The 22,612-nt window shown below is 42.3% G+C and overlaps 2 protein-coding genes across 2 annotated transcripts in view; one reads left to right on the top strand and one right to left on the bottom strand.

The window, feature by feature from the left end:
• The window catches only part of lcor (ligand dependent nuclear receptor corepressor), a 75,926-nt gene extending 71,790 nt beyond the window's left edge, over nt 1-4,136 (bottom strand). The window contains exon 1 of the mRNA XM_069666599.1: nt 4,040-4,136. Within this exon, the coding sequence (XP_069522700.1) occupies nt 4,040-4,136 (97 nt within the window). The remainder of the gene's footprint in view (nt 1-4,039) is intronic.
• A 2,060-nt stretch (nt 4,137-6,196) lies between these two features.
• Nucleotides 6,197-21,201, top strand: LOC138595336 (MORN repeat-containing protein 4-like). The gene is made up of 5 exons (XM_069666706.1): nt 6,197-6,284; nt 7,614-7,688; nt 14,557-14,671; nt 16,288-16,397; nt 21,050-21,201. Exons 2-5 carry the CDS (start codon nt 7,622-7,624, stop codon nt 21,199-21,201), a joined length of 444 nt encoding a protein of 147 aa, XP_069522807.1. The 5' UTR covers nt 6,197-6,284; nt 7,614-7,621.
• The last annotated feature ends 1,411 nt before the right edge of the window (nt 21,202-22,612 follow it).

Below are 22,612 nucleotides of genomic sequence, written 5' to 3'. Positions count from 1 at the left end.
TTAAAACAAAGCAAGACAATGTCGCAGCTGGTGGGCGGGTATTATAATCGATCGACGACCAGACTACCTGTAACACCGGCTGTGATTATTGGGCAGGCCCAGACTGCTGGTTAACGTAAAGGTTAAACAGTGGTTGGAAAAGATGACCAGATAATCAATACATCAAATGCTTTATTTACCAAAACATCAGCATCGATACTGCGTTTGGAGAAACTCTGTGAGAAGAACAGGAGTAAAAAGGCAATCTGCCACTCACACTCACGCCCCTCCCTCTCTCTCTCGCTCTCTCCCTCACAGTCTGCCACAACCTTTCAGCAATCAAATTAGCTGCACTCTCTTACCCAGAAAATGTGCCAGAGGAATCAGCAGTTGGGCTGTAATTGGTACCAACTAATAATGTTAACCTTTCTGTGGCATACAGGCCGACTTTATTACGAGAGCAGCGGCGGGCAGGAGGACGAGCTGTATCCTCTCACATCGCTGAGAGCTGTGATAAAGTGTGAAATGTCCACCTGTGTTACCTGACCTTCTTACACCAAATCATCACCCCGTCCTTCATCACAAGTCTGGCTCTTAAGAACAGGTGTGGCTCGGGACGTAGAGGGGTTTTATTTTCTATGACAGACTCATTTGTGTGTTTCTGTAGCTCGTACAGCGGAGTCTTATTCTGAAGGGTTCTTAGATATCAGTACTAACAATCAAGAGTTTGAGATTCATTAGAAACCTTTTTCAACATGTGGAGGTGAAGCTGTTAGTCAGTCGATGTATTTGTCTGTTTCTAACACTACTTTGTTTTAAAGCAGAAATGTCAAATACTCCCTAAAAGGATGAGCTGCTTTTCTTTCTTCGTATTAGACATCAAATTAAACATATTTAGGGGTTTTTTTCCCACATAAAAATAAGAGATTTTTTGATTAAAATTATTAAACTATTTTTTACCTATACTCATTTTCCAATCGACAGAGGGATGTTTTGTTATATCTAAATTTATTTAAGTATTTTTTAATAATGTTTCCTCCCCAAATGTCCAACAGTCCCTACAGTCTCCAAAATGATTTTTTGTCTTTTATGATCATAAATCCAACATATTTGGATTTTAGGCTGCTGACTAGATTTTTTTTCACCTTTAATCACTTTTATCGTCTAATTAATTGATTGAAACAAACATTTGGTTGAAGTATTTTAGAAAAATGAAACTCTTATTGCAACACGACTGTAAGCTGCAACTTTCGTTTGCTACAAATTAATTTGCTGTTTTTTTCCTGACTAATTATATATTGATTGATTTGATTGATTAATATCTTTATTTTGAACATGTTAAAATAAAAGTTAAATAACTAAACAAGAAAAACAACAGACAATGTGAAAGAAGCGAAACAAAATCAACTGCCACATTCAACACAGAGCAAACAGTACATGTTCGATATATACACCCAGCGTCAATAGTAGAAAATAATAAATACATTTATAAATGAATCTCTGAGATTGTAGAAAGTTGTGACAAACGCTCGTCACAGTTTCCCTGAGCTGAAGGAGACATTTTCAGATTTCTTCTTTTGTCCAAACAACAAAAGAAAACTTTCATTACAAACCTTTCATTCCCTGTGATTCAGGAAGCTAGAGCCAGAAAATGTTTCACATGTTTGCATACAAATCACTGAAAAAACAACTAATAAACTTTTGATTTATTAATCAGTTGATTGTTGCAGCTCCAGACACGGTCTGTGAATATGATTTCATAAAAAGTCAAACCAGCAGCAACACTGTCACACACTCAGAGCACCTTTGGAAACAAACTCTTGAGCCGGTCAGAACTCGACTCTGCCTCTGATGCTTTCTCACAGTTTGTCATCTTCAGTGTGAGCGTTGATCACTGCTGCTGCGCTGGGCCCGAAAACTCAGCACACACACACACACACACACACACACACACACACACACACTCACAGCAAAGCAAAGAGCGATAACAAGCAGAAATGAAGAAAATATGCCCGACACACACACACACACACACACACACACAGCAGCTCGTACAGAGAGCTACACCAAGCTGTAAGAGCCAGCTGTGAGTTCATTATTCTGCCTTGTGTATTTGTATCCTCTGTGGCATCATACAGCAAGGATTCATCTGCACAATAGTGAGCTTACAGTGTGTTTATATACCTATGGTCTCCCTATCGACTTTAGCATCATTATAGAAATACTGCAGGGATTTATAGTCACTCAGATCTTTACTGTGTTTATTTAAGGTTCATTAGAGGGAAACTGCAGCCTTCCAAAATGTTTAAGGAGGAATCCTAAGGAGCACAGAATCCTCGCTGCTTTTAACTCCAACCCAGTGACCCACTAAGTCATTAAAACAGCACTAATTAGACTCTAAATGTGGGCAAAAGTGGGACACAAAGCAGCCTGTGCCATTAGCATTAATAAGTGCAGCTGGAAAATAGGTTAAAGCTCACCTTTAATGAGTAAAAACAGATTTTTCTGCAAAAATCTGAAAGAAAACACCCAAAGAATCCATCTGAAATAAGGGGGAGATGCCTTTTGTTTACATATGCTGCTTGTGTTTTCTTATGGCTTTATGCTGATCACAGCAAGCAGAGGTCAGAGATTACCAACCTTTTAATTCAACACTACATCCCCTCATTATGAGGTTTGCTTTCTAAAAAGCCCCGCTGGCCTGCGCTGGAATCAGGCCATGTGAGTTATTATAAAACGCTCGGATGGGTAAGTAGGTGACAGGTCAGCGCGCAACATCTGGACACACAAGTGCATCCAAAAACAAGTGCAGCCGCAACACCCCGAACATCTCCACCATCTCCAGCATCTCCAGCACTGCTGCGGCGGAGATGCTCCGCTTATAGCGCCGATAAAAGCCAGATTAGGAGCCGGGCGGAGAGCCGAGGAGACCCGGGGAGGTTAGCAGATCAGAGGCGAAGAGTGGATGATAATCTTGCCATAACATCGGGAGAGGTCAATGTAACCGGATTAAACTGAGCTAATGAAATACACCAGAAATGGAGGATTGGGGGGAGGAGGGGGAGGGGGGTGTGGTTGGTGGGTGGGTGTGAGATGTATAGATGAGAAAATCCAAAATAAAAGCCGACATGAACTAATGTGGAGGAAAAGCGAGGAGAGGTTCAAGAAGTGTGTTTTTATCAGGAGGACAAAGAGTGACACGCGCTGCTGATAATTCTGCAGTGACCCAGAGATCACGTGCTGTCATAAACATTTAACAATATAGAACAAATATGTCTTAATGCAAACTGCGCCGGACAAATGTCCTCCGCAGAGTTTCCTCCACATCCACAGCAGCGCGTGTCAACAAGTACCGAGCCCGCTTTACAGGCGATCACCGCGGCTTTTCTCCCTGTCGACCCCCCGCCTTCACCTCCCCCTAAAATACAAAATTATTTCCACTGACATTTCCCCCAATGCAGCAATGCGCGCGCCCAAAAGCCGATTTCCAGGGAAGTAAAGGAGAAGGAGGAGGGGGAGTCATGTTTGGAGATTGAGAGCGCGCGCCGCCCTCCCCCTCCACCAAAAACTCAACCCCGGCGGCGCGCACGCGGGCACGGGCCGGCCTATAGAGGGCAATCTGATTGGCTGAGGCGCAGCTCCATCTGCACACGTGACACTCCCTGCTTACAATAAATAAACAGCTATGGAATAATGTATAAAAATCCCCTCGCAGCTCCAAAGCGCACATACTCTGATCAAAAACAAAACCAAACAGTCAAACAGGTGACACACACAAAGTCTGCAGGTGAAACACCTGGCGAAGAGCCCGGCACGAGCCCAGAAACTTAGAGCAGAATGTTTTTGGCTGTGTCCGGTGGGAGGCAGGCAGCGCCAGGCAACAGCCGCGCGTAACAAAAAATGACAGCTTCATGAGAGCCTATAGGTCCTACAGTGGACATACAGCCGCGGCTCTGCGCTCCTCCAGCCCCAAAAACACACACAAACACAGAGACCGGCACGCTCCGGACGCCCGGACCATGACACACACACGCACACTCACAATGCCAAGAGAGCTTACCTACACAGTGAATGAGTTTGTGCCTCCAAGAGTCAAGTTCCTGCCGAAAGCCGCGCCTCTCTATCGTGCATTGCTGCCTTTTGCACAGACTCGCCATTTTCTATCGGCCCCTCCCGTGGGCGCGCACATACTGCTGGGTGCTTCCCTGCGCGCACGTCACCGGTGCTTTTTATTCTAGGGCTGGGTGGAGTGAGATATGAAGGGGACGGGGCTGCAGCATCCCCCTTTCTATAGCGCTCATTCGTCCCACCCACCAAAAGCGCCCCCTCCTCCTCCTCCTCCCCCTTCATCCCTCCCAGCATCTCTGCGCGAGGATGTGCTGTCATTGGTGCTTTAATGGGATGTTTGTCTGTTTTTATGTTGTATAGGGTACAGCACATGGCGCCTGTGCTCCAAATTTGCCATGGCTCAGAGCTATGTGTGTCAAAGGGCGCGGGCGTGCCGGGGATTTAAAATGCGCATAAAGACGCTGCATTGTTTAAATTAGCGGATATGTTACAGTGCAGCACACAACTCCTATAGGCCAGACTATAGGGGCTGTGTGCACACTGAGACCATGTAATCATAACTGAGAAATTGAGTATCACTTTATTAAATCACAATCAAAGCTCATGGCGTGACAGCAAACAGAGTGAGACTGTCCGAAAGATCTCCTGAGGCTCACAGCGCTTCCGCCAGGAAACAGTCAACTTAGTTACATCACTAATATTCTTATTTAGCCAATTAAAGGATTACTACAAGTTCTCTTTTAATGGATTAGGCTGCCTTTCTTTCTGAGTGGTCCTAATTAAATAAATCAAAGCTCAGTGTTTGGCTATTTCCAGCCATCCAAAGCATCTGGAGCGAGTTTCACATAACTGACAAAGGGCTCCCAGATTCTAGATATGACCAGGGCTGTAACTAAGACTTCATGATCTTTAGAGTATAGACTACCACCACAACTAACTTTCTCTCTGCACTATAAACGGTCCCATAACTGCTTTTAGTAACATTTATAGTGTTTTCAGACAATATGGGAACATTATGTGTTAACAGTTTGTTTCCCCACCTGATTTCAACACCTGCTTCATGCTACCAAGATGAACAATTCTGCATCCTGTCACAAAACTATTGGCTCGTCTTTAAGCTTAAATCATTAAAAAAAAGTGTAAGTTTGTAAACTCCCAAAGTTGTTTAAACCACATGATCGCTGATCTCTCTGATGATGCAGTGTGGCTATGACCCCAGGTTAAGGGAGGCATAATTCACTTTTAATTTCTTTAATGGAGACTACTTGTATTTTTCCTTGCAAACAGAAATAAATGGGGAAAAAAATATTTTTAAGGGACTGATCCATTCACATAAAGGACATATTTTGTAGTGTAAATTGGGGAAGAAGGACGAGTACACTATTTCCGCAGTTTTGGGAGGGGCACGACCCCCTAAAGAGTTTCCTATCTTAAAATGTTAATGTAGCTTTCATATCACCTTTAAATGTTTGATAAAGGAGCAGAGTGACTTATGTAGGAGCAGCTATTATTGAGACATGATGATTTACCAGTTTTACCAGCATCATGGAGTTTATTGTTTTCCACGGCTGGTTAATTTTCATAAATAAGCATATTGAGAGACAATATCTTAATTTAGCTTTTGATTTCCATCCTGAAACACTAAACTTGGGCGGCAGAGTTTTGTTTCAGTTGGGTCACCTTGCTTCTTGTTCGCTCTTTACTGAATCAAACCCTTGTTGGCTTTGAATTCGTATCACCTCGTTTAACAAACCGTCACCACCTCAGTGCAGCTGTTTAAGCGCTGTAAATCAAGTTCCATAAAACTCGCCAAAACGCGGGTCTAATCACCAGATTGAAACATGAAATGACACAGTATCATTAACAGGAAACTCGCTGCCGTTTTACAATCCTACAGAGACGGTTGGCAGCACATAAAAAAGCAAGGGCAAACGCTTTAACGGTGGAGCACTCCGGCTAATTAAGTCGTTGAACCCGTTGCCCTCGACAAAGATGTCTTCTGCGGAGGGCTGGACAGCGGTTGGAACAGTAGCCAATAGGAACACGCGTTGAGACGAGGTGACGGCATGGCAGCCAATCAGATCGCGGTTCCTTTAGAGACGCTGTTAGCTCAGCCAGGAAACTAGCAAGCTACGGAAAAGGCGAAATAGTCGCTGAGAGGAGCAGAAATCCTCCATCTGCCGCTTTGTTTTCAGTGATGTAGAGACAAAGGACTGTGTTGCTCTTTAATAAAACAGGTAAAACGTTTATTTCTTTCCTCCAGGCCTGCTAACGGTGTGTATGTGTGTGTGTTTGGGTGGCTGACAGCGTCATGCCGGCAGGATGAAAGGGATTTGGGCGCCGTTACTGTGGCAACATTAGATGGAGGGATACACACTCCTCCTCCCGTCTAATCTGACAGTGTGCCTGATGGCATTCGAGCAATTATTCAGCCTAATAAACGGGCCTTAGATGTCTCCTTTATTATAATGAAGCCTAAATGTTTCTTTGATGCTGCTGTCGGTGGCAGTCAGTCTATAAATAAGAGAAAGGAGAGGATGTCCCCGGGAGAACCACTGTAAACACTGTGTTTAACAAACGGCTATGTATTTGAGAAAAAAATGGAAATGCAAAATGTTAGACTTCTTAGAGATCTCTTACCTCAAATAAGCACCTAAATTAATTTTTAAAATACCCCTGCCTCCAGTGTCAGACAATAGCTAGATTTCCAAAAGATCATTAGTGCATTTGGTTGGAGGATCCCGAAGTAAAGCACTGTTTTAATAGCACATTAGCATGAAATAATGTAGGCTTTATATACATTATCTGCCTCGTACCAGGCTCTCGTACTACAATTTACAGTCTAAAAAAGGTGTACTCCCCTCTTTACATTCAGATCACCCACTAATATTAAAGGGTATGAATGCCAACACACACCCGTTGCTTATACTTCATTAAATCAGTTGCACCCATTGTTTTCTGCGTAAGTTCACACATTAGGCAGTTCTGTGGTGTCCCAGGAAGTACGTGAGCTTTATTTAATTGTTGAGTGTTTTGTGATAATAATAGAGGTGCACATTTAGATGTCACTGTCAGTCAAAGTTTGGATCTATTTTTTTTAAACTATTACACCTCGTAATGATGTTTTAAGTACTATGATTGTCCCCAGTTCAGAAACAAAAAAAGGGGCGGGCTCCTCCAACTGTTCTTAGAACTATGAAACGTTTCCTTTCATCTCAAAATACGCAGTGTTGGTATCTTGTAAGTTTGCATGTATCCACGATCAGAATATGCTGTTCTGCTTTGAAAAGCTGCTGTGCTTTTCGCCCCTGGGTTGGTAAATTCCAGCAGCTGTACTTTGACTTATTATGGCATGTCTAGTGTTAGCAATGTCAAATGCTACAGGGTTTGGGAGCAGAAAAAGGCTACATGTTGCAAAGCTACTAATGTAACTTAATATCCGTTAAGCAATTAAGTAGCATAGCACATTTTAAGCAAGGGTAAGATCAAAGCTACATTAGTCAATTTTGACAGGTGGACACATTAGTGAGTTCTAATGGTTTCTGTGTGTCTTGTGTGTGTTCCAGCAGAACCCATGACCCTGACACGAGGTTCCTTCAGCTACTCCAATGGTGAGGAGTACCACGGCGAATGGAAAGAAGGCAAGTCTGACCCACTCACTCAGCTGTCCAACCTCTGTGACTGACTCCATTTGCATGCACGCACAACACAAGTGTTATTATAACGTGGTTAAGACAATAATGCATGTGAGGCAGCCACACTCTTTAATGCAGTAAGAACAATCAGAAACTTATGTGGTCATATTCAGGTTTCAGGTTGGTGCAACCACTGCCAGTGTGACTCTTTTGGAGAGCAGGATGTGCTTTCCCAAACATTTTGTACACATTTTGGTCTGTATGAATAATTAGAACAAATGCTCAAAAATAAGTTTTGCTAATTGTCACATAATTGTGAAAATATCTCACCTCTGTTGGTCTCCTCTTAAATCTTGTTCTTCTGTTGACTCCAACACCGTCAGTCACAAGGACAACACATTTCTTGTCAGAATCTGTTGGCTTGAATCTGTGGGTCTCTGACGAAGGTAGAACACCAAAAGTAAGAGAGTAAAAAGTTAGGGAAATGTCAGTTATACCAGGATGTAAAAGAAAAAATGTGTGCATCAAACAAAAGATTTTTAGTTCTGTTAAACATTACTGGTTGCGTTGTTGGTAGCATTAAAATTCAGTAACAGAAAACAACTTCTGCGTATCTACAGTGGAGCAGCTTAGGCTGCATCCATACTACATTATTTTTGTTTTATTGCAGCGTTTGTAGACGCGATAGAGTTTACTTCAGCGATAAAAATCTGGTCAGATAGACTCCAGGCCCGAGGATACAATAAATGCAAATTTCAAACTTTTAAGAAACCTTGATTTGTAAATGTTTTATGAGGAAGAAAATTCAACACCTCAAGGCTACACACTGTTTGTTTTGTGTGACTAACACTGGCTGCAAACACAACTTAAGTTTGTTCTGAAGACAACCCCACAGGGCTAAGTTTAAGTTATAGATGCAAGAGAGCAGCATATGTATCTACAAAGATTGAAAATGTGTCACCCACAGTCTGCTTTCTGAGGTTGATGCACGGTGTAATCAGTGTGATATGTATGCCACTAGTTTCAGATGCACTGTTGTAGTGGAGTTTGCACCACTATTATCAGCTATTATATCTGGCCATATACTGAAATAGTGGACTTTTGGACTTATACATGCCTCCTAACGATAATCTGTTGTTTTCACGTACATGCAGCTTTTTGGGGGGGAAATCAGAGTGCAGCCGAAGGAGGAGACGGAGTGGTTTACACTTGATTTAGGGACCAAACCCCTCTTATAAAGGGATCATAGAAATATCATTAAACACAGATACTGCTAAAAGAAAGCTATCTGCAGCAGCTTAAAGGTATGACCAAAGTTTTCCTGTCAGAATGGAGGCTAACAAGAAAGTAGGTGCACAATGAGTCACAGCCTAACTAGCTGTCTTTTAAATGGACCTGCACTTGCACAGATTGCATCTGATAGGCAGAAAAAGGTGTCAAAATGAAGCCAGTTACTACAGAAAAATGTACACACATGCACACACACACACCATCTGGTGCCAGAGCGCCCGCTGAGACAGGATATCACACTACCTAAACCAGTATTTTCAGTTTGACAAAAACACGCTGACAACCTTTAGGGCAAGGTTAAACAAAGAACAAAAGTTTGGCACCAAAGCAGCGTGAGTCTGCAGGAGAAACATATGGTCTCTGCACGGTTAGGGAGAAACTGTTAAACTGGTTTGGCTGTGACGAGCTCTGATAAGCTCAGGTTTTAGCGCACAGCCGTGTTTGCTTTTTTTTTTAGCACAGACGTTTCTAAGTGATGAAATTAGTCCACTAACAGAGCTGATGTCGCTCTGTGCTGGCTTTTTTTCTCTGACAGTATTTCTCTGTGTTGTGTGGATTTTTTGCCACATTCATATTCAAAGTTCTGGAACTTGCAATCATATTTTAATAATACACTTTATATATATATATATATAGTGCAATTTATGCGTAAAAGCTGAAGTTGAAATATCCTTTTGACATTTGATACAGCTGTAGTTGCTGTTCTGCAGCCTTTAAGCATATCACATGGTCTGTCAGCAGATAGAGTTTCACCCCTTTGTCAAAGAATCATGAATTTAAATTACAAAAGCTTTGAAAGATCAAAATCTTCCATCTCCATACATACGGTCCATTTAGTAGCTGCTCTAAAGCTTTCGATTTTGGCACATGACCTTCATCTGAACTTTTCAGCCAAAATATAAGAAAGGTCATGAAGTGCATGGGAGAAGAATGGATATTTGAACACCTCGAGTTCCATGAGAGGCGGCCAAAGTTCATCTGTTGATGATCTTGTGATCTGATAAGAAAAATGAGGTAACCTTTTGACACCAGGGACGAATATCCAAATATACTGTTTGGTGAGGCCAAAAAAAAACACTTCAGGAAAGACATCTTAATTTTCTGAAAATAAAAACTCAGTGTTGGGACGTTTTTTGAGCTCTCCTTCTGCCACCCCAATTGTGGTTTGTGGCTCTTCCCACTGCTTCACCTGTCTTCCCACATGCTGGATGGCTGAACAGTTGCTCTGAAGAAGGCAAAGATACAGTTTAATGTTTCAGACAAAAAAAAAATATCCTGAAATCTGAAGTACAGTTTCTATAAGTTTTGCTGTATTTAATCTTGAACAAGACTCCTTTCGCCAGGTTTACTTCTGATTGTGCTTCTTTTAATTTGATTATGTAAATCTTTATCATGAGAAACATTTGTTTGACCATATCTGGATATAATTGCCTTTGAATGGCTCCCTCTTCACACATTCACTCGTGAATTGCTTGTTTTAGCTGCTGTTAATAACTTTTTAATGAAGTATCCCTCACTACCTTTTACAACTCCACGAGTAAAGAGAATGAACACACTCCTGGGAATATATTTAGTAGCACTCTTCCTAAGACATAATTATGTGAAAACACTTAATGTTGATTTTTATAACAGGAAAAGCTGAATTAAAGCAGCTGTAATAATTGTGTGTGAGTGTGTGTTTGGAGGTGTTGTCATGAACACAGACTGATGCGTGTCGTGCATCGCGTCTCTGCGTCCATGCGTGAAAGGCGACTGTTTGCACACAAACATGTAGGTGTGTGTCGGACAGAGGTCTATGGTGTCACATGAATAATTCAGAGGAGCGCTTGGTTGAAGACAGGCACTGGGGGCTATCGGGTTACAGGAAGTCAGGCGGGTACATCCACTGTAGCAGCAGAGGCCATTTACTACTGTACTCTGCCCATGCAGTCGTTTAACATCTATGCATTACCGCTATTGATTGACATAAAAGCCGGACAAATTCAGCTAAACCGTAATTAGCCGGAGACCGTGACCCGACACGAGATTGGAGAGAGGCGTTACAAAGAAGCTGAGCAACAGATTAGAGTCTGGAGGGATCAAATCTGAAGAGACGGAGAGGAAATGACGGTCCCTTACTGAAGCGGTCCACTGATAATCTGTCCCTACAGTCAAATGTAAACCGCTTGCTTAAATGTCTCTACAGTAACAAACAGTTAGCTTAAATGTCCCTTCTGTAAAAAGTAAACTGTTAGGTGAAAAACTCCTTCAGTAAAAAGTAAGCAGCTGTCTTACATGTTCCTACAGTAACAAAAAGTTGGCTTCAATGTCTCTAGTTGAAAGTAAACTGTTAGCTTAAATGTTTCTTTAGTTAAAGTAAACTATTAGCTTAAATTTCCCTTCAGTACAAAGTAAACCGTTAGCATTAAATGTTTCTTTAGTTAAGAATAAATACTTTAGTTAAAGTAAACCGTTTGCACCCTTACACACGTTGTTTAGAGTGCATTGTAATACATTTTTTATAATGGTTATTCTATAGATTTTGTACAGATTTACATTATTATATTTATTGTTTATTCTGGTATACTTTTAAGGTGTGAATTCTGTAGATATAGTATAGTCTTTTGTATATACTTACATGCAATGCCTCGATAATGTACCACTGCACTGTAACTACGTCCCAGTTTGGCATTAACAAAGTCTGTCGATGTGAAGTCCTTAAACTGTTCCTTTTTGCCACTCCTCTGATGCTCGATGGGAGATGTTGCTGTTGCCGTTTCTGGCCAGAGGACTGCGGCCTTTTTGACACTTTGCATATTTCAGTGGCCAGTCTGTGAAATTCCCGCCTCGGGCGCTCTCACTCGCTTCTCAGAGCCCCCCCGCAGGCTGAGGAGTTTGGATTTAAGCCCCTGTTGGCCCTCTTTTTTTATACCCATATATACTTAATCGAGTCAGGCTCGTGCACACACACACACACACACACACACACACAGACACACACACACACGTACACATCTGCACATATGGATGCAGGATGTTTGAGAGGAAGCAAGAGACTCTGAAAATGGAATGCAGAGCTCCAGATTTAGTTTGGGCCAAATCTCATCTCCAAATCTCCCGTGAAAACCCTGCTGAGATTAGGCAGAGAGCAGCACTTTAAGCAGCCCTGACAGATGGACTGCCTAATTTACTTTGCCATTAGCTGGGAGCAAAGGGACAACACTCGCTGGGCTCACCCTTACCTCACCCCCTGCCAAGCCACCCTCCTCCCCCTCCTGTAAATCCCAATCCGCTGCTCCCAGATCTTCCTCACCTCTCTCCCCTGCACTAGTTTCATGCCACTTGGCGAGCTCACAGTAAATCCTATTCCTCGCTTACAGCTGCTACGAGGAACCCAGGACCTCCTCGAGCCCGTGTCCAACTGTGCCTCACATCCAGTTATTCTCCTAATTCCCGCTGGGCCTGCTAATAGACGCTGGCAAGGAAGAAGGAATGCTCACTTCTCCTCTTTCCCCTCCCCGTCTCCTTCTGCTGCCATGCTGCTGATCCTGGAAATTACTAGAAGAATTGAAGGAGAAATTAGGTCTCACCTCTGTGGGAACATTTTGTGTTTTAGCACCCAAACTGTTAAAATAATGACATACTTGCCTTCTTAATTATTTGCATAAATTAGCTTCTTCGTTCCAAAGACAAAAATCAGCACCACAGTCATGTAAGTCTCATGAAATCTTTATTGCGGCGTACAGGACTAAGTCTGAATCATGTAACATCATGAGCTGTGATATGACCAACATTTCTGAGGGGATGTGTTGAAGCCTGGGGTGTGGTATTACCGCTTGTCAACATGTCCTTAATTGTCACCACAGCTGACGGTAATAGGTCATCCAAGCTGCTGAAACACAGCAGCTTAGAAAGCGGTCCAACATTCACAATATGATGCTGTAGCTGCTCCTCTGGTGGCATTTCTGGACACGTTTCTGTGGCTAATTGTGATGTTATAAAACAGCCCTGGACAGAGGCATTATGTTTTCAGTTTGTCTGTATGTCCATCACATTCTGATATCTCAGGAACATGTGGAGGGAATATCTCCAAATATGACAGAAACCTCCTGGACTCAAATTTCTTTTTGTCCATTACTCAACATCATTTGCAGGATACTCATCAGTGCGGGGTAAATTACAACCCTGGCTCATAGATGTTTGTTTAACAGTCACAAGATTAGAATAAAATTGTGTATTTTTCTTTCATGTCAGTGTGCACGTATTACAACCTAATGTACCTCTGATAAATTAAAACATTGTGCATGTTAGCTATAATTCTTAATTTCTACGTCTGCCTGCTGCTCTGCTTGTTTTACACGTTTGAAACATAAATATAAATACATGAAAACATATAAATAAAATAAATCCAAAGAGCAGTTTTTTTTTGTGATTCGCTCGCAGACACGAGGCTGCAGGCCGTGGTAAACAGTAATAAGAAACAACAGATGACTTTTTCTCCACCAACTCAACTCAACACAACTTAACTGAAAGTAGATTTTTGTTGATCAGCCACAGATCAGCTGTTTTTTAATCATGTAGCTACATTTATCTGTGTTTTAATTTATGATCGACCCGTGAATTCAGAGTCTGCTGTGTGATTCAGAGGTACCAGCTCGGTCTGCTGTGATGTTAATGAAAAGTAGTCAGAACACCGAGGCGGAGTGATACACAGAGTGAAAAGTCCCGGCGATGCTGTTCTCTATATCAGCACTCATGGAATGTCTCTTGTCCAGTCAGATTACTTGGTCAGAACTAACTGTTGGAAATTGTGATAACCATGAAATTGCAATTCATTCAGCCGCTCTAATATAGACCACAAGTTTGTTGAACCAAGAAGTTGCATATCTTAAAGGGCCAGTTCGCCAGTTCCTATCATGCTATTATGGGGAGCTAATGCCATTATGGTAGAAACTAACGCAGTTTTGCTCTGTGCCTTTGGAGGACACTATCCGCTTCTCCAGTGGGCCCTGGAAAACCTGATGATGCATTTTTCATTAGGGAGCTCGCTAAACTACACTTCCTCAATCTAGGATGCTCGCCTCCGATGTCATGTCTCGTATCATTTCAGATTCTGTCCCGCTCTGAGCCGTTGCCTGCAGAGAAAACTGTAGTATTTCACTCCAGCGTCTCTCGTGGGCCGTTCCTTTAAGAGGGAGGGGTGCAATGCATGCTGGGTGTTGTAGGACTGTAGAAAGGGCGAAACCACGAGCTGTTTGTACAACTTTCTCCACAGCTATGGCGCCAATTTCAGATATGATTGCTTCTATCGATGACAGAGAACACCAGCTTTGACTGACAGGGACTTTTTCCGGGGGTGAACTGCTTAAGTGCTCGATCTTCTGTGATTTGTGTAACATTATCAAACAATTTCCCTTCATCTTGATGTCCATGTTGTGTTTTACTCAAATGTATTTTTAAATCTCTGAAACTCTCTCTCAATGTTTTTAATGTTTTTATTGTTACCTGTCACCTGAGCAGTTTAAATCAAAGTACTCTGTTATGTGTCTTTAAATGATTAGCTGTAAATCACCTGACTCAGGTGTGTGTGTGTTTGCTGCTGCAGGTCTGCGTCACGGCCTGGGTCAACTGACCTTCAGCGACGGGACGTGTTACACCGGACAGTTCGAGAACGGACTCTTTAACGGCTGTGGGGTGCTGGTCTTCCCCGACGGCTCCAGGTCAGTGCTTCACTTCCTGCGCACCTGACCTTTGACCTTTTTGTAGCATTATCCAAGGATTACTTTAATTATTGATTGTTCTATTGATCTTTGTTATTAATATGTAAAAATACACTTATTACAATGTCCAGAAGCCAAAGCTAACATCTTAAACATCTCAAAAAATGTTGTTCAGTTGGAATCGCAGTTTATAACCAACATAAAATGACAGTCAAGAAATTCTCACATTTTAGAAGCTGGAGACGGAGAATGTTTATTATTTTTCTTTGATAAATTCAGATTAATTGATTATTGAAACAATAAGTTGAGTAACTGTGATGTACTTTTCAGCTCAGTTTGGTCACAAACAGGCAGTATACTGAGAAGGTCTGTGACTCAGGTTGAAGATGTCCCAAACAGGACGCTGGTTAAACGGGAGCTCAGTCAGCCTCCAGTCTGTCCTGTATCCTAAAATGTAATGAAACAAGCCGGTGCAGAATCCGAACATTTAGTTCATGAGCCTCAAAAAGTCACAAGAGTTTAGAAATAAACAAAGAAGCACAGAAACTCTGCAGATTGAACAAACCGCACGCTGATCTGCAGAAAGTTTGAGGTTAGAAAGTCCTTCTAACTTCTCCGTTGGTAACACGAGTTCTCTGTGGCTGCTTGTCATTTTAGAGAGTTTTAAAGACGTGTATACATTCATGTATCAGAAAAGATTTGATAAAAGGACGGACTCTGTGACCCTGATGGAGACGGAAAATATTTATTCTGCGATTCAGATTCGGTTGCTTCAGTTTACAGAAGTCTGCTCTTCTCTGTTCAGCCGAGGTGAAATGTTCAAGTACATCTGGCGATATTTAAGAGCAAAACGTGGCCCGTTTTTAATTAGTTCTTCAAGGGCTTTGGAAACACTAAGGTGTGTTTTTTAAGGTGTTAAATGAAAACGCAGCAGAGCATTATGTATCAAACGGACTTGAAATGTTTGAAACTGCGGCAGTGGGACACAAAAGATTCAACCTTTAGGTGATATAAGAGAAATGTATTTATACTTATACTATTTGGCTTTTAATTATTTGTTATGTGTCTCAGTTAAATATCGTGAAGCAAGAAGGTGCTTCCGTTTTGTGTTTGCAGTCTTAAGTTTCCCTAGTTACTGGCTGAGTTTGACATTGAAGGGATCGCGTTGTATTCATGCAGTGTGTGTAAAAAAGGTGATATTCTTCACTCTTTTTAAAGTGTGCACACTCTCAAACAGGACCACAGAACAGGCACGTCTCCCCATCTCATAAAAATGGCTTTATCTTTAAAACATTCCCCAAAACCGACCTTTAAACTCTCCTACATTTTCCTGCTGCCTTTCCATTCTGTGTTACCTGGGGCATTTTTAAAGGATGTCAAATAGTTCTTTGTCCTTTCTATACATACATTTCAGACATTCAAGACAAACTTTGCCACAGTTTATCTGCAAAACCTAATTTACGGTAAATAAAAGCATTCCTGGTGCTTTTGAAAAGCGTCCTTCCTCCCACTCCCCTCAGCGCTATTAAATTATTTTTAATTAGGAGGCTTTCTTGTCGCGTTCTGTGAGCTCCTTCTCTGCTTGTTCATGTGTTTTTATGTGAATGTTCCTGCAGGTATGAAGGTGAATTTGTCCAGGGCAAATTTCAAGGCGCCGGCGTCTTCACTCGCTTTGACGGGATGAGGTTTGAGGGCGAGTTCAAAAGCGGATGTGTGGACGGATACGGTAAGACTTCAGTACTCAAAACGCTCTCCTCAGCGGGGCACAAGTGAAGCAGAACGTTCTTAGTTTTAAGACAGCTTTTGTGTTCGTAATCTTTGAATGCAGTTATGCAGGAAATATGTCAGGCTGTCATTGAAACTTTCAAAAGAAACAGAAACTTTTAACGGAGGATAACACATGGGGAAAGATAATTTCTTAAAGCCACTAGAAACCCAAATCCCCTTCTAACTGTGTAATTTAGGGTCCTACTGTGCACATAATAGGATCAATCTAGATGAGAAATATTGTTAACTAAGTTCTTGAAACTTTCCTGAGGTTGGGTTTGAACTCAATTCTGTGAACACGACAGCTACTGTTTTAGTCACATCCAAACATTAGCCCCATCTGAGAGTTATTTATAACAGCGGCGAGTGATTATTGCAACCGAGGGTGTAGTGTTCCAGCTAGCAGGGGACGTTCCCATCACTAACATCGGCTAACATTACCTACAAGTTCTACGTTCTACAAGGTCTACGAAACGTTTTAGTCTAATATTCAAAGACGTTTTCAGGACGTTAGTACGGCCTGAACTATCAGAACATGATTTATAAAACGTTCCTGAAATGGGATTTGAACATTCTCACTGCAACTTTCTGAAGATGTTTTCAGAGAACGTTCTCCTGCTATTGAAAGGAACTCTCTGGGAACCAAATAAAAACGTCCAGTAACCTCAAAACATTACCAGAACATCGCACGTAACATCCTCAGGACGTTCTTAGAACAAAACAGAGGTTGTGTGTGATTGACTGCAAGAGTTTTGTGTGAGCTGTTGATGATCTGTTTTAGACGGCGTGTGCGTCAGGAGTTTAGTTATGTACTAATACGGCATCATTTAGCATGGCATTCAGAGCTTTTAGTCTTAGCTAATGTGTGTATGCTAACTGCTAATCTCTATTTTATGATGGCATATCAGGGCCATTGCACGGAGCTGGAGGAGGAGAGTAGTGTTCCCAGAAAAATATAGAAAAATCTGAGATTAAAGTGGTCAGGCTAAATATGCTCTGAGCCCCGTGCCGGATTTTGGTATCGGACGTCTTCTTGTTTCAGACTGTAGTGCGTTTGTAGTCCGAGTACTGACCAATCACGTTTCAGCAGGCTTTGGTGTATGCAGGAAAAAACAGTCCGTGTGGAGAGCAAAAGGGGCGAACACAAGGAACACAACAACTATTTATCTCTTTAATCATCTCTATTAACAGACATCTGCGTGCAGGTGCAGCTAAAGCTCCGTTCTTCACGTTGTATCTGAACTACAACATCAGAGGCTTCGAAGTTTATTTAGTAATAATTTAGTTTTGTTTAGCTTTGTTTGTTTCTCAGTTGTTTGCTTTTCTAATTGTGTGTGACTTCTCACAAAGCAAGGGGACGTTTCATGTAGGAGTTCTGAGTTACTGTTTTCAGCCTCACATTTTTCCACTGCTGGATTCTTCTCTCTCTTTCTTTGCTCCGAAACAATTTAAACACTTTTTGATTATATTAAACAGTGCAACGTGTTAATTGTTTCGTCTGAAGCCCCCTGCGTGCCTGCGCTCTGAGTCTCTGGAGGTAATCAACACGTTTTTATTTGAAGGCTGCAGAACAATGTGTCTCTGTGTGACACCCAGCTCATTTTTGTGCCTGTAAAAATAGAGGTGGGACGCACAGATTCCTTCAGTTTCCTGAGTTGTGACAACCTGGAAACAGAGCCGGCCCAGAGGTGTTTTTAAGGAGAGGCTCCATTCCTAAATGTGTTTAATGTCTGTTTTAGTGAAACATTAACCCAGGTAACAGTTAACCCTCAGCCTTTATATGAAGGGAACAAGGACTCACACCGAAGATTGAGGTTGTGAAACATAAAGAAAGACTCTCAGATAAACAGTCATATCAGATATGTTTCTAAAAACTGAAAATAAGAAAAGATGTTGACAGAGATCACACAGCAGGGGGGCAAAGTTTCTGACCTTTCTGGTAAAAACAGACAAAACAAGCTTCAAACAGAGTTTATACATTAAACTAAAACCTCCCTGAAGATGGAAAGAATGATTCCTCCTGCATGACAAACAAACATCTTCCTTTGGATGTGCAGCACAAATCACAGTTTAACATCAAATCCTGCTGAAGTTTTAAGTTCAAAGAACACATTGCTGAACACTGTTGCTCTGACGAAGCTCATTTATTTGTTCAGGGTTGGATCCAGATTGTTTATTAATCTGACTCGACTTTAATTGATGGATTGCTCAGGTTCATATTGAGTCTACTCACGCAGCTTCCAACATCTACATCTGTTGCCGGCAGAATTTCTTTTTAACGTGTCCACAACACATTCTCTTATTTTGCATACAAGAAATATTTTTCACTAAATATATCATTTGCTCTCTAGCAGAGTTAAAGGAGAAAATCAACACCACTCCCATATGTAGGCCTCAAAAATGTAGCTGTTAGCTTAGCATCAAGGCTAGAGACGAGGTCAGTGAGGTAGTCTCTGTCAAAGAGTAACGAAAATCAATCTACTAGCACCTCTAAAGCTACGTTTCCACTGGGGATGCACGACATTATCGGCACATTATCGGTATCTGCACATTATGGTTTGAAAGTGACTTTCTGCCGATATTTTCCACCGATAAAACAAAGCTTTAATTCTGCCTAAATGCTCGATGATTCCCTAAAAAAGCTTGACGTAATGCTACGACATTAACTCGAGTGTGTGCGCACGCTGCCTGCTCCACGCCATTTCCGTCAAGTGTGAAGAAGGGTGCAAGATGTCTGCGGTGTGGCAAAGTTTCCCAAACAGACAGAAAGGTTGCGCTCAGCTTCGGTCATGTGAGGAGGAGCCAAATCTCATTCATTCAACACTACAGATTTAATCTCAAGAATCTGCCAGTGAGCCACTACAATAAGAGCAGGCATGATATCAATCCCACTACAGAGACTCGATGTTCTCTGCAATTAGGTGGAAAAAAAACATCTGCCGAATATATCGGTACTGAAAACTGCAATCTGCAAAAAGGGTTGGAAAATATTAGCATGTCGGATATCGGCAACAAATCCAATATCGTGCATCCCTAGTTTCCACTGCAGGAACTCGCCCAAGGGACTAGGAACCTTTGTAGGATCACCGCAGAGATCTGGGACTGAAATCAGTTCCAGGGACATTATTCGGCCCCCCAAATACTCCTTGCTCTGTACAACTTTGGGGTGGGGCTTAAGCTGAACATTTCTGATTGGTCGACTACGTTCTTCATTTAACATATGAAGAGTTACAGAACATAACATAGGACAGATGGACCAACGACAAACTGCAGGCCCTTTAAAGAATTGATGTTAAGGACTTGCTGCGGTGTCGCACAAACAAAGCCTGTCCGTCCCTTTGTAGGAACTCTCTCGTTATTGTAGAGCAAGGGTGGCCAACCCTGCTCCTGGAGAGCTACCTTCCTGCATGGTTTAGGTTTCACCGAACTCTAACACACCTGATTTGTATGTTTTGCTCGTTATCAATCCCCTGAGAAGCTTCAGTTGGTTGATAATGAGCAGATCATTCAAATCAGGTGTGATGGAGTGCGGAAAAACCTAAACCATGCAGGCAGGTAGCTCTCCAGGAGCAGGGTTGACCACCCCTGTTGTAGAGTGATGTGCAAAGATGACAATTTGGAATACCTGACAGAGCAGTTTGCCTAATGTTTGTGGGTTTTTATACGGCTGGAGAAACGAAGAAAACTTCATGTTCTCTGAATCGTAGTTCCGGATAATTTAGGTGGAAATGTGACGTTCAGCTCTGAAGTGTTAAAATAATTTGTCATTTCACAGGGACTTATGTGCAGACATGTTTCATGCCCAAAGGACACAGCTGGTTCACATTAATGGCTCAGTATCACAGAATATGTTGGAAGATGCATATTAAAGATATACTGTATATTTGTAGTGGACATATACTTGCTTTTAACTGTGCGTTTCCGTGCACATGATGGCTGCCCCGTCTGTTTGGAGCGTCGGCTGTGCACGTCCTCAAAAATGAACGCTACACGAACGCAAGATGCAGTCTGCACATGAGCAGTAGGGGCAGTGTAGAGGCAGAGGGGATGTGACAGGGTCAACACAGCAGCAGGAGTAACAGAAAGTTCTGATAGACCAAGTCCTCAATTACTCACGTCTGTACGATGTGTCGTTGCCGCTGCACAGAGACAAACACGTCTGTCAAACAGCTGCAGAAAGATAAGTTCTGTTTTAGAAGTCGACGTGGAAACCTGCAAAACTAAATGGGAACAAGTCCGTTACATCTGTGCACGGAGGAACATGTTGGAGACATGCTGCTGAACCGGGACGGTGCTGACGGTGTGTTGAACATCATAGTAACCTCCTCGAGTGTCTCCATGTCTGTTGTTTACATCCCGCACATACGGCAGGTGCTTACGGCCTGAGCTCCCTGGTGTGCCCTCTAGAGGTGTCCTCCAGTAACACACGCAGTGCATAGACAAGTATGTGAACAATTACCTTCATGACGCAGCCGGTTGTGTACACGAACGCAACGTTAAAAAGCAAGTATATCTCCGGTTTTACGACTGAGATTAAGTAGTTTTGTTTGTTAGCCTGGTGACAAAGTCTGGTTACTAGAACACATGTAACAGGGAGTCTGTCTGGTCCAGGAGTTTTGACGTTTTCGGACGGAGGCCCGGGCGGCGGTGTCAGCCATGAGGGCCTGTTTGAAACCAGCCAGCTGATGAGGAGAGAGAACAGCCAGGGAGCCGTGCAGAGAGCGCAGGCAGCAGCCGCCAAGGCCCGTGCTCTGGCCATGTGATCGGACTACATCACCCACAGTGCCCCCCCACCAGGACCATCATCCCCCCATCCCTCTTCTCTCCGACTGAAGGTTTCTATTGTCATCCTTTTTTTGACTGGATCATCTTGGTTTGAAGTTTTGTCAGACAGTATTCTCTGGAGTACAACTCAATGGCTCCTGTGAGCTGGCGTGTGTCTACTGTATCTATTTCTCTTTTTTGCATCAGATGAGAAAGCCACTGATTCAGGATCAGCCAAGCCAAACACATATTAACTGTTCGTTCAACACACTGGTGCTAAATCTGCTTCAGGCTCAGCTAAATTCTGTTCAACTCAAAAGTGCATGTGGGCGATTCCATGAAACACTGATTCTGTGAGTTTTAGGTTTAAAATATAATCTCAAAGTTCTCAGTTTCGCTCTGTTTGGCGACACATAATGGTGATGAAAAGGTCAATCGTGGGTGCATCGTCCCAGATCACCAGACGTCCACGGTCGGCTCCGGTTGTAACTCTTGATTTTCCTGGCTGACGGTCGCTTTCCTTTTCAGACTGTTTGCTTCATCTGAGCGTCGAGTTTGTTTCTTCTTCTTTGGATTTTCACTTCTTGTTGAAGTTGTATCTGTAGTCATCCATCTTTTCTTTGTTTGTTCAGCCATAGTAGATTACTGTTTACTCCCAACACTTGCAGAGAGCGGAAAAGCAGCCGCTTAGCTCCGCCTACCCTCTCTGGCAGACCAACCACTGCTGGCTGATGGAGAAAGCGTCACTAACTGGGCGCTGCTTGTGATTTCTTCCGCTAAATGTCGCCATAGACACCACAGCCCAAAATAACACTATATACTGTGGGCCATAAGTTCAATCACACTTAAGAGACATTTATTTACATGAAAATCTTCGAGATTATACCTTTTAAAGAACATCCAAACACCAAGGCACGATCAGTTAAAATAAGTCAGATCCCTGATTTATTCCTTTAATCATTCCACTAAGGTTTCCTAATTTGCAAGTTTCCAACATCTGCAGGTAATCAAAGTTAAATATAAACAAAACTCAAAGAATCAATTTTGATCTATAATTATCTTTTATAGCCTGACACTTTGTAGAGGAAGCCTAATTAACATTTACAACCTGCAGCTACAAGCCGAAAATGAGACGAGCTGCAGTGTGGCTGTTCTCAGTCACTCGTCGTCCTCATGCCTACACTCTCTAAACCTCAGAACCAACTGACTCCAAACGGGGGGCCGTGACAAAGTGTTGGTATTTGGGAATCAGGGATGCGGATGTGTTGGGAATTATTCAGATAGTGTTCAAACAGAGATGATCTGTCGCTAAAAGAATAAACCCACAGGTTACACTTTGCTTAAAGGTCAGTGATGTTGGTAAAATGATATCTAAGTTGACGGCCATTTTCCAGAAAGAACTGTGTCATC

The sequence above is a fragment of the Semicossyphus pulcher genome, unplaced genomic scaffold, assembly GCF_022749685.1.
Source record: "Semicossyphus pulcher isolate SPU_LCO1_2020_fin unplaced genomic scaffold, fSemPul1.0.p SCAF_17, whole genome shotgun sequence".
Taxonomy (NCBI): Eukaryota; Metazoa; Chordata; class Actinopteri; order Labriformes; family Labridae; genus Semicossyphus; species Semicossyphus pulcher.
The sequence above is the reverse complement of the archived record's forward strand: the minus strand, read 5'-3'. Positions and strand labels throughout refer to the sequence as shown.

What these genes read in the sequence shown, in the direction of transcription:
- LOC138595336 (XM_069666706.1), top strand. Translation starts at nt 7,622, where the DNA reads ATGACCCTGACACGAGGTTCCTTCAGCTACTCCAATGGTGAGGAGTAC. An exon ending in GTCTTCCCCGACGGCTCCAG is followed by an intron (nt 14,672 to 16,287) that starts GTCAGTGCTTCA and finishes ATGTTCCTGCAG; the next exon opens with GTATGAAGGTGAATTTGTCC. An exon ending in CGGATGTGTGGACGGATACG is followed by an intron (nt 16,398 to 21,049) that starts GTAAGACTTCAG and finishes TGTCTGGTCCAG; the next exon opens with GAGTTTTGACGTTTTCGGAC.